The 19,580-nt window shown below is 33.4% G+C and overlaps 1 protein-coding gene and 1 long non-coding RNA gene across 2 annotated transcripts; both read left to right on the top strand.

Annotated features, from left to right (window-relative positions):
* The first annotated feature begins 3,244 nt into the window (after positions 1-3,244).
* LOC143057874 (retinol dehydrogenase 16-like) lies at positions 3,245-12,572 on the top strand. The gene is made up of 5 exons (XM_076231327.1): positions 3,245-3,300; positions 6,535-6,853; positions 7,961-8,219; positions 8,936-9,099; positions 11,805-12,572. The coding sequence occupies exons 2-5, from the start codon at positions 6,535-6,537 to the stop codon at positions 12,029-12,031; spliced, it is 969 nt and encodes a 322-aa protein (XP_076087442.1). The 5' UTR covers positions 3,245-3,300; the 3' UTR covers positions 12,032-12,572.
* Positions 12,573-14,956: 2,384 nt separating this feature from the next.
* On the top strand, positions 14,957-18,168 carry LOC143057601 (uncharacterized). The gene is made up of 3 exons (XR_012972753.1): positions 14,957-15,089; positions 16,984-17,106; positions 17,986-18,168. It is a non-coding gene; the product is annotated as an uncharacterized LOC143057601 (long non-coding RNA).
* The last annotated feature ends 1,412 nt before the right edge of the window (positions 18,169-19,580 follow it).

Below are 19,580 nucleotides of genomic sequence, written 5' to 3'. Positions count from 1 at the left end.
TAACAAAAGAAAAGGTCAACAGTCGGAAATAGTCCATATTTAGTGTTGACAAATATCAGCAAGTTCATAGTAATTTACTTTTAAAATAAGCAAATAAAGTTTAACTTTGTGGTATGATTGCCAATGAGACACTTCTTCACAAGAGCCCAAATAACACACACATTAACAACTGTAGGTCACCATATGACATGCCTTCAACAATGAGCAACGCCAAAAACGCTGAGTGAGGTCTCCCTCTATTGATGTGTATACTGGTGTCGAGAGAAAAAATTATTTCCAATTCCAATATCATGACTATAGTGATACCATATTTATGTATATAAGCCTCAATTTCCGGATGCCTTGCAAATTTCAACTTGTGAGTGTACTTACTTACTAAGTCCTTGCTATGTCTTATGACATATACGCCAAGGACAAGTTTCCTCCACTCTTCTCGGCTGTTTGCTTTTCTGTCCACTGTGCCCAAGGTATATCCGCTTTCTCATGTAGGTCTTTGTTGGAGATTTTGTTTTGCCAGAAGATTTTCATTATCTTCCTCAAACATGTGTTATGGAAGCTGGAGAGTCTGTTGATGTCTTTATCAGTCATTCTCCAGCACTCTGAGCCATATAGGAGTACAGAAAGTAAACAGCTGTTATAGAGTCTGAGCTTGGTCTTCTTTGAAAAGGCTGTTGTTTTCCAGATGTTGCATAATCTAATGAATGCGGATCTAGCTTTCCCTATTCTGATCTTAATAATATCTCTTTCAGCGCCACCTTCTGTTGTTATAAAACTGCCTAGATAATTAAATGAGTACTGTTTCCAGCTGTTTCCCTTCTATAGATATGACAGGATGTCTCTCTGTATTGAGGTACATTAACTTTGTCTTTTTGGCATTGTTCTTAAGTTCAATCATTTTAGCTGTTTCTTCTAGTTTTTTTGGTCTTCTCCTGCATATGGTCTTCTGTATGGGATTTAAGTGCTAAATCATCAGCATAGTCTGTGTCCTCAAGCGTGGTACAAAGTGTCCATCTCAGTCCGGTGTTACTTTCTGCTAGGGTTGTTCTCATTACCCAAATAACAGCACAGATGACATAACACATCCTTGTCTTACTCCTGATTTTACATTGAAACTAGTGTCAGCTTTGGGGTTGATGGTACATGAGACATTTGTTTAGAACTGCTTGATGAGTTGCACTAACTTAAAAGTCCACAAAATTTACTAGAAGTTTTCTCTGCCAATCATGACACTGTTGTAAGATGTTACGCAGGACAACTATGTGGTCTATGCAGCCTCTACCTACTTTGAAACCAGCTTGTTTTTGTCTTAGTTTCTTATCCACAGCCTCTATAATTCTTGATATTTAAATTATTCAAAAGACCTTACTTGGTAAGGATAGTAAAATGATTCATCTCCAGTTGTTGTAGTTAGTTAAGTCTCCTGATTTTGGTATTGTTATGATGTTGCCTTCAGACCAACTGTTAGGAATAACAGCTTGTTCCCATATTTTCTGGAAAACTGGATGTAAAGTATCCGCTGCTAGCACTAGATCTATCTTAAAAAGTTCTGCATTTAGTTGGTCTATGCCAGGTGCCTTTTTGTTTTTCTAGCTTTTAATGACTTTCTGTATTTCTTGTTTTGAAGGTTAATCTTTGTCTAAGGTCAAGGTCTAAGGGTGCCTCAGGAATAATTGCTAGTTTATCTGGATCTTTTCGATTAAGAACCTCTTGTGAGTGTCAGTTATTTCGAAAATCAAATTTGTAATTTGTAAAAGTGCACCAAGGTAAATAAAAATATGTGAAGTGCCAGTCTTAAATATTAACTTAAATGCATATACCAAAATTGAATATTTCTATACAAGAATTGCAGAAATAATCTGATTCGCGTAGGTAAAAAATAAAATAGCAAAATACCGAATTCGTAGTCAGGTTACAAATAACAGATTTAGAAATATTCAGTTAAATAATACATGTGCATTTGTTGCAAGTATTGAACATCATACAAGTCGAATAACAAAGTTTTAGAGTTGAAAGTTTAAAAAAGAGGCGAAAGATATCAGGGGGATATTCAAACTCATTTATCCAAAACAAGCTGACAATGCCGTACAATAAAAAGAAACCCCAGTATAATACAAAACACAACATAAAAAAACTAAGACAGAATATCACGAACCCCTAAAAAAAATTGGTTTTTAAGAGTTTCAATTCTCGGACTTCATTTAGTGATTTGCACTAGTACATTTACAGAAATCTTGAAATTATGGAGTAACATTCTTGCAATTTAAGAATCGTTGGAAAATTGACGCCTGTGTCTGTCCATAGCAGTTCGTCAACATTTGGTTGTAACATAAACTGGCAATATTTAAATAATTAGGTTAAAAATGAATTCATTTTTTTCTATTAAACATTCAAACATCTGAAAGCTTTCACGACTCAATTTCGGTGTGTTCAGACAAGAAAAAAAATCACCCTTCTTGTAACCTACATATATAGCGGTTAATTTTTTGAAACATTTTTACCAAAAATAGAAGAGAAAACAGTTTTAAATCATAGCCGTAAACAAGTAGATAAAAATAGATAGACAATAATAGTGCATTGACTTGACATATCAACGATATAAGGATGAGGCTTAGAAACGGGGAAATGCGAGGCTGTGCCGAGCATTTCCCCCGTTTCGGGCCGAATCCTTATATCGTTGATATGTCAAGTCAATGCACTATTATTGTCTTTATACTGCAATCTAAAAAAACATTTTCAATTGTTGTTTATTGTGTTAATGTTATTTATTTGATTTAAATATTGGAAAAATCCCCCTTTAAAAAGGCCTCATATCACACAGACGGAGAAATATAAAACACGATGAAATGTACATCATTACTGCAATCAATGATGAACGAATTCGTTGCAGACTAAAATATCAACAATAAACATAAAACATAATGATTTATAGGTTGCAAACAAAAAAATATTAATAAGTGAAATATGTTTTCCCAAAAATTGCAAAAGAAACAAGTTTGAGTCGTTAAACGCATCGTTGTTTACATTGGAAACAAGAACAGATTGAAGAGGTCGTATGAATAATTAAATATAATTTCGACAATTTCTATTTAAATATTCATGAGGAAAAGTGATATCAGGTCGGTGACTGTATATGGCATAGAAATATACAGTCAACGCACTTTGACTGCTCAAATAGAACGAGTGCAGTATAAAATAAGATAATGTATGTACATGATCAATATCAGATTTAAATGTCAAAAACTAGTACGCTTCGTATTGATAATCTTATCAGAAACACCCGTATTTTTGTAAATAACTAAGGTAGGATATATATTTATATATTGAATTGAGGATTTTATATCGCTGAATTTGGACACTTGAATTAAAGATATTATGTACATACATTGGATATACACATATGTGTGCATGTGTAAAGTTTGCATTAAAGTCAGACTTCAGAATGTTTTCTTGATCAGACAACAACCATACATCATTTAGTAATAATTATCTGTTTGTCAGTCGTTATAAACCTGATCCCCAATTATATATGTTATATATCCTGTATATTTCAAACTGACCAAACGCACGATATTAACACGTACGTACAATACCCATACAGATAATGGACGATGAATGCATGCATGAGTGAATGATGCATATGCTCGATCGTTACACAAACAATATCTCAAGTTCGAGTGTACTTAGAGCATATCTTATGTTACACGCCTTCACCTAAAATATATTAGTAAGGATACATAAATTGTGAATGACTTTATTTAAATTGTGTATTTTTTGTATTGAACCTTATTAATCAGGACTGACACAATTTAAAGTTCAGAATGCAAATCGTATTCGTCATTGAGAAAAAAGTGAGCACTCACACACATGTTTAACCCTGTCACAGGAGATACAAACAATACTTATTTCTTAGTGGTAGGCATTTGTCATGTTTGTTGGTGTCTGCTGTATTTGTCTTTCGCTCATTGAAAGTAGTTTAAATCGATGAGGAATATTCTCTTTGACTATAATAACTTGTATGGATGTTGTTCGTTGTTGACTCAAACCATTCAACAATTTTCTTTACTGGGGGGATACCTTTTTGTGTTAACCTGTAATGACCCTTTTCAAGGTGTTGTGTTATCTGAGATCAGTTTAAGCTGTTAACTGTTTTCAACCCACTTTGTTAACTGTTGTCAGCATTTTTGCATTTTTTTTTTAACTGTTTTTGCCAAAATCGAGGTGTTGTTAATATGTTAACGCACCCCCTAATTTGCCCCCCTCTTTACTGTCTACATATTCATGCTGGTTGTTATTTTATATTAATAAGTATTGTAATTTTCATTGCCAAATAAAATTGATCACAAGATGTAACAAAATGGATCTTAATATAAATTTAATACTAAACAGAAAACTAGTAACTTGTGGCCACGATGTTATGCCACAAACATAAGGTGTTAATATTTTTTTGTACACCAGATCCGGATTTCGACAATAAATGTCTCTTCAGTGATGTTAGGGATCGAAACGGTATTTGGAAGGCCATATAAAATGTACCCTCATTTTTAGATAGACTCTTGAATTTTAAGAGTCAATATAGGATGAACGGATCATATAAACCAGAGAGAAAATATGATACAAGCCCAAACGAAAAAATATAAACGAGTCTAAATTGAAAACTACGTTCAAACCTATGATTGCGTTGGATAAAAACCGCAATTTTTATACGTGTGCATATAAATCAAATTTCGTTGTAGAAGGGTCTAAATACAGCACAAACAACATTTTCCAAAAGACCAAAAAAGTGAAGAAGTATATTTAAACAAAACGCATTTGACTAACAGGTCGAACAACTGATGTTCTTTAACCCTGCTGACTGCCATTGGCGATTGCCAAAAAAATTGATCACAAGATGTAACAAAATGGATCTTAATTTAAATTTAATACTAAACAGAAAACAAGTAACTTGTGGCCATGATGTTATGCCACAAACTTAAGGTGTTAATATTTTTTTGTACACCAGATCCGGATTTCGACAATAAATGCCTCTTCAGTGATGTTAGGGATCGAAACGGTATTTGGAAGGCCATATAAAATGTACCCTCCATTTTAGTTAGACTCTTGAATTTTATGAGTCAATATAGGATGAACGGATCATATAAACCGAAGAGAAAATATGATACAAGCCCAAACGAAAAAATATAAACGAGTCTAAATTGAAAACTGCGTTCAAACCTATGATTGCGTTGGATAAAAACCACAATATTTATACGTGTGCATATAAAACAAATTTCGTTGTAGAAGGGTCTAAATACAGCACAAACAACATTTTCCAAAAGACCCAAAAAGTGACGAAGAATATTTAAACAAAACGCATTTGACTAACAGGTCGAACAACTGATGTTCTTTAACCCTGCTGACTGCCATTGGCGATTGCCAAATAAAATTGATCACAAGATGTAACAAAATGGATCTTAATATAAATTTAATACTAAACAGAAAACAATTAACTAGTGGCCACGATGTTATGCCACAAACATAAGGTGTTAGTATTTTTTTGTACACCAGATCCGGATTTCGACAATAAATGTCTCTTCAGAGATGTTAGGGATCGAAACGGTATTTGGAAGGTCATATAAAATGTTAATTTTTATAAATTTACTGTTTACTTTATTATTCTACATACTAAGGATTTTCTTATCCCGGGCAGATAACCTTAGCCGTATTTGGGAAACTTTTCGGAACTTTTGGTCCTCAATGCTCGTCAACTTTGTACTTGTTTTGTTTTATCTGAGCGTCACTGATGATGTAGACAAAACGCGCGTCTGGCGTATTAAATTATAAGCCTAGTACCTTTTGATAGCTATTATTTGTGTTTTTCTCTGTCCAATATGTTCTCCTACTTATTCGTATTGTAGCCCTGGCATGTAATGTTGTAATTTAAATGTTATATATAACATTGCCATAAAAGTGTGAGGTTTGGTTAGCTACAAAACCAGCGGGTTCAACCAACCATTCTGTCTTATAATGGCATGTACCAAGTCAGGAAAATGGCCATTGTTATATTATGGTCCGTTTCTCTGTATGTTGCATTTTGATGTTGTGTTTCTGTTGTGTTGTTGTTCTCCTCTTATATTTGATATGTTTCCCTCAGTTTTAGTTTGTAGTCCAGATTTGTTTTTTTTCTCAATCCATTTACGGATTTGTTTTTTTTTTCTCAATCGATTTACGAATTTTGAACAGCGGTATACTACTGTTGCCTTTATTTAGGTCAACGCATGATAACGTATAATGTATAGTTTGTCTTTGTGTTAACTTTGTAATTGCTTGCAGAAACCAAATCAAAACATGGAGTTTTCCTTTCAGTCATTTTCTATTGAAGATAACTTTTAAAATCATTATTTTTGTTTTGGTTCCTATTTTTTTATTTCAACCAACACCGATCGGAACCAAAATCACGAGAACAGAACTTTATCCCGTGAAGTTACTTAGTGCTTATACAGGTTTTGAATTAATAAGGTCAATGTTCTTAAATTTTATATGTGTATTTAATTTCAGATGATGTTGCTAATTGTTGTATCCTTGATTGTTGTCTGGTTGACATATCGATGGTTTCGAAATACCCAGAACATTAATAATTTCAATACTCGATACATATTTATTACTGGTTGCGACTCTGGTTTCGGTAATATGTTAGCAAAGAGACTTGATGAACTTGGATTTAATGTTTTCGCAGGATGCTTAACACAATCTGGAATAGAACAATTGAAACGTGAAACAACTCACAAGGTAAAAGGCATCCAAATCGATGTGTCTAAAACGGAAAGTATTCAGAAGGCATTTGGTGCTGTCAAAGCGTTTCTGCCTAGCAATACAGGTATTTAGCGAAAATATATTTTAATACACAAAATATAGTGCATTGGTCATAACATTCTATACATCAATCATATCCATGAACAAATTTATCAATTTTATATATGCTCAGATATCCAAGTGGGAAAGAGATGCAACACCTGTCAAAAAAATTACATAATTTTTGGAAGTTGCAGGAATCTAGTATCTGTTCTAAAGATATAAACGATGTCATTGTTAAAGTCATCTTTTAAAATTGGAGTTATCTCCTATTGTCCAGAATTTAAGTTGAATCATCTACAACCAATGCAATATTTAATTTTATTTCAAACTGATAAAATTAACGCCATCTTTACCATTCAGTGCTGACAAACACCGTGATTATATTTAGGATGGGATGATACGCAAAAATATAATGTTCGTTAAATTTTTACAAGGAAAAAAAGCAGTCGTACATTAAGATGGGCAACAAGAATTTTTTTGTTAATGTATGAAACATTATGTAATTATATGGGGATTTTACATGTACCTGAATTTTACACTTGAATACTAGATAGCGTAGGTGATAAGAAGTATAAAATGATGTATAAAATGTTTTGTTATCGTAGTATATGAAAATAAGGAGATGTGGTATGATTGCTAGTGGCACAGCAAACAGTCAGAGAACAAAAGAATAGAAGTTGTTTGCATATTATTATTGTATGGCTTCCAACATTGAGTGGAACCTCATACAACACAAGACGCTACAGAAGACATCGGCGTGACAATACTTGAAGAAGTAACAAAAGGAAACCAACAGCCTGATTTATGCTAAATCAATAACCAAAACAAAAATATGAAAGACGACAACAAATCAAAACCGCTCTTAATTGAAGGCTTCTGATTTGGAAAAGGCACATTTCGAATTCAAACCGCTTTACAACGAATACATAAGTTATGCGTCAGTGCCAAATTAAAACCTATTGATTCATCTACTAAATAATCGAAGACTCACAAACTAATCAAACAATTCGGACGAAAAAGTTTTGTATCCAATTCACCTTTACTTTATTTCATTATTGATATGCCAAGTTAAATCATAATCTGTTTACTAAAAATAATAATTAACCTACGTGTTTTTCCGTTTCCTCAGGTTTATGGGGTGTTGTCAACAATGCCGGAATAGCTGGCGCCATTGGACCTGTACAATGGTTGACGAGGGAAGACTATAGGTCCACGTTTGAAATCAATACTTTAGGTATTGTTGAAACTACACGAATATTTCTTCCTCTTGTATTAAAAGAAAAAGGCAGAATAGTAAATATAACAAGTATGATGGGTAGGATTGCAGCGGTCAACTCGACTTATGTCGTGTCAAAATTTGCAGCAGAGGGATATTCGGATATTTTGAGGTAGGTATTTGTATGTGCCTGTCCCAATTCAGGAGCCTGTCTTCAGTGGTTGTCGTTTGTTTATGTGTTACCTTTTTGTTTTTTGTTCTTTTTTTGTACATAAATAAGGTCGTTAGTTTTCTCCTTTGAATTGTTTTACATTGTCATTTCGGGGCCTTTTGTAGCTGGCGTGCGGTATGGTCATTGTTGAAGGCCGTACGGTGACCTATAGTTGTTAATTTCTGTGTCATTTTGGTCTATTGTGGAGAGTTGTCTCATTGGCAATCATACAACATCTTCTTTTTTTATATAACAAGCTTGATTTCTTTGTTTAATATGTGTATAATAAATGGACTGTCATGATCACGGGCCGCCGTGGTTAATTCTCAGAATGCAATTTAGGCATATATATGTATGAACATAAGCATGTGGGGTTTTATTAAAAAGACAATTGAATAAAAAAAATCTATCACAAACAGATTCAGACCTGCAAATAAATCTACTTGTCCACTAAACCTTCACAAAATAAAAAAAAAAAACAATATAATGTTTTCACCATTTGCTACATAAGAAAATTCCTTTACCAAGTTAGGAATATGACAGTTGTTATCCATTCGTTCGATGTGTCTGAGCTTTTGATTTGGCCATTTGATTACACACTTTCCGTTTTGAATTTTTTTCTCGGAGTTTAGTATTTTTGTTGATATTACTATGAACCGTTTCTATTGTTATTGTAGACGTGAACTTTATAAGAGAGGTGTTACAGTACATATTTTAGAACCAGGATTTTTCCGGACTAATATAATGGATATTGAAACTGCATGTAAATCTGTAGACGGTACATTCAGAAAAACATCCAGTGAAATGCAAAAATATTACGGAGAGAGCTATCTAAATACTCGTATGTACACTTTTATTCATCTGATAGTGTCTAAAATGCATTATATTTTATTTTGACATAATCATGCCGTTGTTTTTCTTCCGTTTGAACTGTTCCACAATTTATAACTGACAATACGATGTGGTCTTTTCTCGTGATTTTTTAAAACCCGTATAATGACATGAGGATGCTTAAATTCGCGTCATTTGGACTCTATTGAAATGCTACCTCATCGGCAATCATATAGCATCTTCTTATTTTACACTGTGCATTATTTTCAAGCCAAACAAAAGTCTTCTCACATGTAACCATACACTCTTGGTGTGGTTAAACTAGTTTGCTGGCACCTAACACTCTCCCTAATCTTGGGGGCAGTGGTGTATCAGTACAACATTAAAAAACTAGCTAATACCGCAGTCCCACTAGACCACGATCGCACTACGATCTGTAAAAAAAATGCAAATGTTGATGATCGTAGTACGGTCGTGTAGATCGCAGTAAGGTCGTATCACGGTCGTAGTGAGGTCTTCAAGATCTTGATGAGCGTGGTCAACTTTGAACATGTTCAAAACAATCGTGGTGCGGTCGTGGCGAAATCAGGTCGTAGTACATGTAGAAGCGTAGTGAGAGCGCGCTAATATCGTAGTAAGATCGCAAAGGTCGCTGATTACTAGTATATAACAATCGGACTTGGCAGCGTATCTTTACATCACATAACAAAAAGACGCTAAGCAAAGCTCTGAGAGAACTTGCAATTACTGACAGCAAAGCCAAAGCGAATAACAACTAATGATAAAAATGATGTATCTAAGACAACATTTGGTCAACAAAATCAAACTTTCAATTATTATGACTCCATCTTTACCATTAGAATGTATTGCCCCCCTCGCTAGAAATAGTAACAATTTGTAAACGTAATCATTAAAGTAACACATAGCCTGAAACACCGTATCAACTTGAATTTGTTTATGCTGTTCTGTTGTCAGTTCTTACATAAAATATAAAATAAGATCACAATGGACAAAATGAAACCATCTCTTTTGTTATGATAGCGAGTTCTCAACAGACCCTAATTGTAACTCGTGAAAAGACAAAGATCTAGTTGCAACTACTGTATAAAGGATAACAAGAAAATAACAGATTTTGTAAGAACGCATATGACCTATAGATGTGCAATAAGAGATATGCGAGCGTATATGGGCGTTTTTCAATAAAAACGTACTTTTAACCCAGCCACTTTAAAAAAAATGTGTTTGATCTTTGCAAGTTATTTTTTGTGCAGTCAGTACATTGAATTAAATTTAACATTTTTAAGCAAAGAAACAGTTTATTTTTTTTAGAGGGATTGATAAGATATTGATTCCTGAATGGCATGTCCCTAGACCGCCTGTTCAACACTCATACTCTTAAATATCGTAAAAAAAATTAGAGTATGTTTAGAGCCAACATATTTTAACAAACAGCTTTTAACATAGGATTTTTAATTTCAGAAGTTGTGACCTTGACCAAATGTCCACTAGGAAACCAAGTCATTAAAATTTGCTAACAAACAGTTTTATAAAATCAATGTATTTTTTGTTTGCAAGAGATATAAACATTAGGGTCTTACAAAAGAAGTGATGCTTTTATAACGGCAATTAAATTGTTGGTAAGAAAAATTGAGCACATCAAACGGATCAGAGTGATACTGTGTTTTTGTTAATGTCCACAACGAAACGGGTCAAATCTCCTTCAGTATCTGGTTTTAAAATTCTGAAAAAAAATATCAGTGAACAGCTTAATACCTGCTTTGTTGAATACAGTCAGTCTTGTTACTATTGCAATATAGGGATTGTGGGGAAAACATGTGAATATGTCCCCTACGAAACGGTCACCTACGAAACAAGTATGTGAGAAAAACGTTTCGTAGTGGACACTACCACAACCATGCAGTCTTTTTTAAACTCTTTTTTCAACTATATTCATGCAAAACAAATAACAAGGGTTAGTTTCATGTAATTTTTATTATGTTTTAATAAACAAAGAATAGGGTTGATGTCAACTACGAAACTTTTTGTCAACTGCAAAACGGTTCTGTCAACTACGAAACGCATCAAAATGTCCACTACGTAACATGAATTGTGCCTTCATATGTGAAGTACTGTCTAATCTTTATCGATAAAAAATAGTTCTCAAATTCAGAAAAAATGAGATTTTTCTAGTATATAAAGTAAACAAACTGGAATGTCTATAGGAAACATTTAGAATTGCAAAAATATGTGTGTTTAGAAGCAGTTTCGTAGGGGACTTTTACGAAACAGTACACAAATTATGAAAATAATATCATTTTAAAGAGTATTTAAGATTGCACGTTTTGTTTACAAACAGGTCTATAATAGAGGTATTCAAAATAACTCTTGAAATTAAATTTAAGACGAGTTGATTTTCCATTTTTTTTAGATCTGAAAGTCACGCGTTTATTGAAAAACGCCCATAAATGGTTTAACCGCACCACATTTTGAGCCTGTGCCAAATCAACCTGTCTGGACCAAGTATTTGTTGTTGTTTGTCATTATCAATGTGTGTTGGGTTTTTTATTTTCTCGAAGTGATCGGTTGTTGGGACGTTATGTTACCCTGTCCAATTTATTTAAGTAATTCCTGTTATTTGTTAAACATACATTGTATTATTTAAACTTTCATAACAGTAAATATATGACTTGTATATACTAACATATTTTGTTTCAGTTAAAGATGAAATAAAAGACTTTTTATCCAGGATTGGATCACCCAAGACCAAGTTAGTCGTTGATGCTTACGTCCACGCACTGACAGCTAAGTATCCAAAATATCGGTACATAGTAGGCAATGATGCCAAATATACCTTCAGACTACTATGGAATCTACCAGAATGGGCATCGGACTACATAATTACTAGAAAGGCTATAAAACCACAGGAAGAACAAAACATGTGATCGCTGTGGAATCTACAAGAATGGGCATCGGACTACATAATTATTAGAAAGGCTATAAAACCACAGGCAGAAAAAAACATGTGATCGGTATCATAATACACAACTTTGTGCTAAATTGAATGTAGTACATTTTCATTATTCCTTTATTACTTTTATGATTTAAATTTTCTGAACTGATTTGACTAGTAAAAATACATCTAAAGATGGTTGCCGAACATACAGCTTCGATACGATATATTGTAATTGGTTTTTCTCGAGAAACTGAATGATTTGGATTATTTCTACCCCTTCTTGACAAAACTTCCCAGATCCTTAAAAAAATATAAACTCCAATTAATTGTATATATATATATATGTTTTACCTTCAGAATTTACTATTGATATTGCTATTGTGTCTTAGAAGCGTACAGTTAAAAGGACCAGAAATGAAATCTGAATAAGCTTAGCCACCCGAACATTGCACCAGCATGCTTTAAATTGTAATAATTTGGTAATTGTTAAAATGCTATAATTGTATTAATAAATTTCTAAAAAATGTTCACTTCAAACTTCTTTTTTCTTTCTGTAAACCCAGTCATCGTTTCACAACAAATCTTGTAGTAAGTCATGATTAACAACTCAGTTACTGTTGATCAGTTTTAGTCAGAGGAGGAACTAACCCTAAGTTTGCAGGTCACCTGATACAATTTCAGCAGAGACATGTGTGTATACAATGCATATATTGGTCTAATTTCAGCTTCGGGAACCGTTTGGCTATTTTTTTTTCAATATTTAAAATATTGATTTGTTCATGTTTTGATATCGGATTCGTTTGTTCAAATATGTTAATTCGTAAATATAAGAAATATGGTATATAGTATAAAATGTATTAAATATATAAAAAAAAAAAGAAGATGTGGTATGATTGCCATTGAGACAACTGTCCACAAGAGACCAAAATGACACAGACATTAACAACTTTAGATCACCGTACGGCCTTCAACAATGAGCAAAGCCCATACCGCATAGTCAGCTATTAAAGGCCCCGATATGATAATGTAAAACTATTCAAACGAGAAAACTAACTAAACTAACATTATATATAAAAAAAAAATGAACGAAAAACAAACATGTAACACATAAACAAACGACAACCACTGAATTACAGGCTCCTGAAGTCCATTTATCAGTAAACTACAGAAAAAAATTAAGAAAAAATGTGTTTTCTTCTGATTCTATTTATAAATGAAGAATAAGCTCTGGCCAAGTTTTTTTAAAACATTAAACCAATTACTTTAAACATTCAGTCAATAGACCATGATAAATAAACCAGAGCCAAATAATGTCAGTGGAAATGAAATATGCCAATGTAGGTACAAATACAAATACATTCTAAATATCATTGACGATAATATTATTTGTTTCATTTCAATTGACAAAAACAACTTGTAAACTATGCAAACAGTTTCAAAGACAATTAAGGAATGACTAATATTTTTTGTCTATGAAGAAATAACATAAAAAATTTGGTGCACACTGAATAACGCGCATAGCGGGTTATTTAACAGTGTGCAGCACATTTTTTTATGTTATTTCGAATAGACAGAAAAAATATTACAGTCATTTCTTATAATTTAATTCTAAATTTCATTTTAAACCGTAGAAAACTATGAAAAAACGTTAATGACGTCACGGTCACATGACTAAATTATGTCTATGGGCTAATAACAAAATAACGTCAGCCAATCAGAAGACGCGTTACATCCAAAATTAAATTATTAAACTATAACGTTGAAAAACAGGGGGTAGCTAGGGCAGTATAAAACAGTGAAAATGAGATGTGCCAATGCCAGTACATTACTGTATACCGGATATCAAGAACATGAATCTAGTTTTTCCTATTAATCTGAACCTGAACTTATCAAATACTTAATACATTGATGCTGCTTCTGCAAAAGAAACAACTTGTCTGAATTTCCCAATCACAATACATTAATTCATTATGTTGACCCTAGGCAAAAAAGTCTGTGTCACTGCTCTTAAACACGTGACCAAGAAGCACCATACCAAACTCAGCCCCAAGTGGTTGGACTTGGCAAGGGATCACTTAAAATCACATCATGTAGAAATGCACCTAATGTCTTGAACATAAAACTAAATATTGAATAAACGAGACAGTTTAACATAGAACACAACGGAGGAAAACACAGAACCCTTTTTTTTTGTCACAAAACACTGAACACTGAAAATAGTGTTGTCGCTTTGACACATTCCCCATTTCCTTTTAGCTAAATACTTTTGACATCAGAAATTATTTTTCACGAAAAATTAGTTAAACCACCGATACATCACTTTCAATTCATCATGCCTTGCGTTGGCAAAAGCCAATTTTGTCCGGTATGGAACCAGTCTACAATTGACAAAGGGAAGTAATATGTTTAAAAAGTGTGTAATAACAGAATCAATTCGGTAATTGGCTAATGGACTATTTCATTCATGTACTGGTCACATTGATCTGTGTCCGCTACAGACAAACATTATCTTCGTTATGTATAAAGCTAGAGAGTCCGATAAAGGGCGAGACGAATAATCAATCATTTATGACTCAATTATAATTATGAATAAAAAAAAACACATTAATTTCGTTTTCTCTATATATTAATTCTATCTTTCGGCTGCGTTGAACATGCTCTTGGCTTTTAATTCCCGCAAGCTAGAGCAATAAAGGCATACATTATACCCTTGCTTTTGTCGAAACGGTAACCATGTTATATTTTCACTCTTTATAACGATCGCATGGATCAGATAGTGACGGATCCGCCAGGATGTAGCTTAGAAAGCGTACATCCTGTGATGGCTAAAACAATTTTTTCTCACGATCTATTTGAAATCAAAACTGTTTCGTCTCGCATTAATAGTACATGTCTAGTCTTATAGAGATAACAGATAGCTTATCTTGTATTTGTTAATATATAAACTGAATATTCTAAAAAGTGAGACATTTATTTCAAAGTCACTTGTTGATCACGAATCTCGGAAATGAATAAACTACTGGCGATCGCTGTTGTTTTGTCTGTTGGTGAGTCAATCCTTTTCATATTAGAGAAACATGTAATTACTGATAAATTTAATATACAGACACACATTTTAGAAACAATGAATTAACTAAGGTAACTATTGATGCATGATGGACTAAGTGATGCTAAATTTGTTTCATATCTTAAGTGACCCTGTTTCTTACTTATCCCACAAACTAAGCTGGATTTTTAACTTGCTAATTCATAAGGGATTACTCTGACGTCGAACGGCTGTTTTGCTAGACAAGCTAGGGCAGTGAGACGTCAGAGATCGCTCCATATCAAAAATTGGACACTTGCCCGTTAAAAATAGATGCGCTGCTTAGTCGCTTCTGGTGCCGACTAACGGCCTTGAAATTATATAAATCGGGTATCAATTTGCTCATTTATCTCTTCATTTATGTAAGTTTCATTTGCCTATACCCTTTATTTTCCCGTATTGCCTTAGTTTATGGATCAGTAGTACATGGCTTACTTTGTCAAAAGTCTTGGAAAAGTCCATGATTTAGCAATATGTTTGCTTTCCTTCATCTAGGTTTTGTTTATGTGATATCATCTATGAACTCGATGAGTTGAGTTTCGGAACCCATGCTGCATAGGATGTAGGATATTATGTTTTTCCGAGTGATCCATGATGTTGCTGGTGATTATGTGTTCCATGCTTTTGCAAGCTATATACGCTAAAAATACTGGGCGGTAATTTTCTGCTTTGTACTTTCGACCTGTTTTAAAGACAGGACAGATGTTGGCCAATTTTCAGTCTATAAGATGCTACTGAATATTGGTGCTATATGGACTCACCAGATCGATGCTTAACACAAATGATATATAGGCAATTGTCAAATGGCAACAATAGAACTTGCAATTACTGAAAGCTTGTCCAAAGCCCAATGTGAACTAATAAGATAATAAGTAAACCATTTCCTCATAGAATAAAATGTCAACCAGTACACCTACAACTGATTTACGTGTCAAGAAGTCAAGATTAGTTTTAGAAAATCTTTATCTTTTAAAAATGTAATCAGATGAATTAAAAAAAAACGAAATTGATACTATAAATCAGAAAATCATTAGTAAAGGACAACATATGCTAAAAATATTGATAGGTTATGGGATTCCTTAAAAGGACAACATAAGCTAAAAATATTGATAGGTTATAGGACAACATAAGCTAAAAATATTGATAGGTTATAGGACAACATAAGCTAAAAATATTGATAGATTATGGGATTCCTTTTCGAGGTATTTGATTAAAAAAACTATTCGGGAAAAGGCTGACCCTGACTTTACTTTGTATTTAACATCGGCATTATTTTCGTTTCAAATCGTAAGAAAAGAAAAATAGACTCTGCTTCAATTTTGGTTTATGACTTTTTATGATCTATTGAAGTTTTCTATAAAAGTGAGTGCTATGAGGCAAAATATTTTAGCCTGTATCGTAGAAAAATACGGAGGAGTCCAAACAAAATCTCCTTAAGATGGCACCTAACACTACAGGGAGATAACTCTGTAAAGTCAGTTAAACGTTTTAATTACGTTGTGTTGTAAAAGGAATATTAAGCTTCTCAATGATTAAAATTGGTGTTTGTCAAACTGCTATATAACCAGTGTATTTTTTCTGACAAAACGGTTGGTTCAAAATTTTTGAAATTTTTATATTTTTGTTACAGGGTCAAAGTAAATACGTTGACAACATTTTATGGAAATTAAACGAGCCAAATGAATTTTAGTGAAAGTGTTGGGTACCACCTTAATCTGAAATAACAACATCCTCAACTGTACGAGTAAATCATTGAAACCTGAAAATGTTGGTGATTATAGCAAACAAAGTAAAATTATTATTTTATTTTTTAGCAGGATGTTGATGTTTTTCTAAATGCCTTTTTTTCATTATAGGAGCCGTCTTGGTGTTTTCTGAGAGATGCCACCACTACCATGAGTGCCATGATACACAATGTACTGGAAATAACACTCATATAATATGTCAACATGACATATGTACATGTGTCTCTCATATTTGTGAGTATAACATTATAGACTTGTTACATGCAGCAATATCATATTTCACTACCATTGCTTATAATGTCTATATAAATAAACTTTTTACAGCAAAATACCTTGAGTATGTAGGCAAAGGTAATATTTTTGCCTCGCTAACCTGTTAGCTGAAACGTGAAATCATTATATGGCTAACTATACTAGTGACTACCCTCTTTTCGGAATAGTCTAGTTCTATAGATTGGTTATCTGTCGGACTAATCTACTCTTAAAGGAGGGTAGTATACCTAACCTAATAATAACTTCACGGTTCAGCTAGCAAGCAAGCTAACCAAAGATATTACATTTCCCTACACACTCAATGCATTTTGATGTAATTAAAAAGAAAGTTAATGGTCAACAATATTAACTTGGTACTTCAGACGTAGTGCGGTTCGGTTTATCTACATGAGACTCATTTGTGATGCTCTATTGTATTTGTGTGACGGTCGAACTAGAAAAAAACAATTGTTCCCTTTAAACGTGCTCACATACATGTAAAGACTACTAGTATTCAATCTCTGACTTTCAAGTTCAGTATAATCAAAGATGTTATATAGCCTCGTTGGTATTATCAAAACGTGTCGTTATCTGAGGTCATACAAGATTACTGTGTTATCAATATCATGTCTAACTGTGCATTTATGTAATGGATATTCATAACAGTAACAGATAATCCACGTTTACCACCAAATTCTACATTTGAGAATACCTGTACCAAGTCAAGAGTATGACAGTTGTTGTCCATTCGTTTGATGTGTTTTATCATTTGATTTTGCCATTTGATTAGGGACTGTCCGTTTTAATTTTTTTTTTTTTTTTTTTTGGAGTTCAATATTTTTGTTATTTTACTTTTTCCAGCTTGTGACGATGTAGCCGATTGTAACGGTGCTGGACATTGCCATGAACATGGTACCCATTACCACTGCGTTGACCACAGGTGTACTTGTCTTAAAGACGATTTTACTGACCATCCCGAACATCCTCTACATCCACCACATCACTGATATCGTCTTCTTATTAATGATTAAAGGTGAAAAATGATGGCCTGTTTTTATTTTATTTCAATTTGACCATTTATTTTCATCGGTTGCTACGCATGCTTATTGGTTTTGTGTGACCTTGACGATAAAAAAAAAATTTTTTGGAACCTTTGGTCCCCGAGGGTATCACCAGCCCAGTAGTCAGCACTTCGGTGTTGACATGAATATCAATTATATGGTCATTTTTATAAATTTTCTGTTTACATAACTTTGAATTTTTCGAAAAACTAAGGATTTTCTTACTCCAGGAGTAGATTACCTTAGCCGTATTTGGCACAACTTTTTGGAATTTTGGGTCCTCAATGCTCTTCAACTTTGTATTTGTTTGGCGTTTAACTATTTTGATCTGAGCGTCACTGATGAGTCTTATGTAGACGAAACGCGCGTCTGGCGTATAAAATTATAATCCTGGTACTTTTGATAACTATTTAAGGCCTGATCTTTCCTGCATTTTGTGTTGCAGAATATTCATTTTCATCCTGTCTTGTGCAAAGTTTCAATTTCAAAATCCTCCTGGTCCCCGGAAAATCAAATGGTCGTCCCCTTGCATGTTTGTCATTTGCTTACAGTTTTTTTACTTGAAGTATAGCCACAATCTCGATTTATTCATATAAACAAGGGGTATGCAAATAAGAAAGAGCATGTGTTTTATAAAATCGAAAATAAAACAAATAAAGCAAAATCATCAATGTGTGTTAAATTGAGGAAAACTTTTACAGCTGTCAGCAAGTAACAATGACTTCCACTGATCCACATATAAAGAAGATGGTTGATCAACGCTAAAAATATAAACGGTCCTACAATAAAACCTTGCCGCTATACCTTAGATTTAATTGATCATATTATTTTCATTTAACCAGTTTGATAATACTGTATAACGTAACACGTACATTCGTAAAAAGCTTCGTATATTTTTATGCCCCACCTACGATAGTAGAGGGGCATTATGTTTTCTGGTCTGTGCGTCCGTTCGTTCGTCCGTCCGTCCGTCCGTTCGTTCGTTCGTCCGTTCGTTCGTTCGTCCGTCTGTCCCGCTTCAGGTTAAAGTTTTTGGTCGAGGTAGTTTTTGATGAAGTTGAAGTCCAATCGACTTCAAACTTGGTACACTTGTTCCCTATGATATGATCTTTCTAATTTTAATGCCAAATTAGAGATTTTACCCCAATTTCACGGTCCACTGAACATAGAAAATGATAGTGCGAGTGGGGCATTCGTGTACTGAGGACACATTCTTGTTATATATATTATTGTTCGTCACATCTTATAAATTAAAAAAAAACACATTAATTTCGTTTTCTCTGTATATTAATTCTATCTTTCGACTTCGTTGAACATGCTCTTGGCTTTGAATTCCCACAAGCTAGAGCAATGTTAAAAGGCATACATTATACCCTTGTTTTTGTCAAAACGGTA

The sequence above is a fragment of the Mytilus galloprovincialis genome, chromosome 13, assembly GCF_965363235.1.
Source record: "Mytilus galloprovincialis chromosome 13, xbMytGall1.hap1.1, whole genome shotgun sequence".
Classification (NCBI taxonomy): Eukaryota; Metazoa; Mollusca; class Bivalvia; order Mytilida; family Mytilidae; genus Mytilus; species Mytilus galloprovincialis.
Note: the sequence above shows the minus strand (reverse complement) of the source record. Positions and strands in the feature narration are given on the sequence as shown.

Coding starts and splice junctions, on each gene's coding strand:
- LOC143057874 (XM_076231327.1), top strand. CDS start 6,535: ATGATGTTGCTAATTGTTGTATCCTTGATTGTTGTCTGGTTGACATAT. Junction 6,854..7,960: donor GTTTCTGCCTAGCAATACAG/GTATTTAGCGAA, acceptor CCGTTTCCTCAG/GTTTATGGGGTGTTGTCAAC. Junction 9,100..11,804: donor AGAGAGCTATCTAAATACTC/GTATGTACACTT, acceptor ATTTTGTTTCAG/TTAAAGATGAAATAAAAGAC.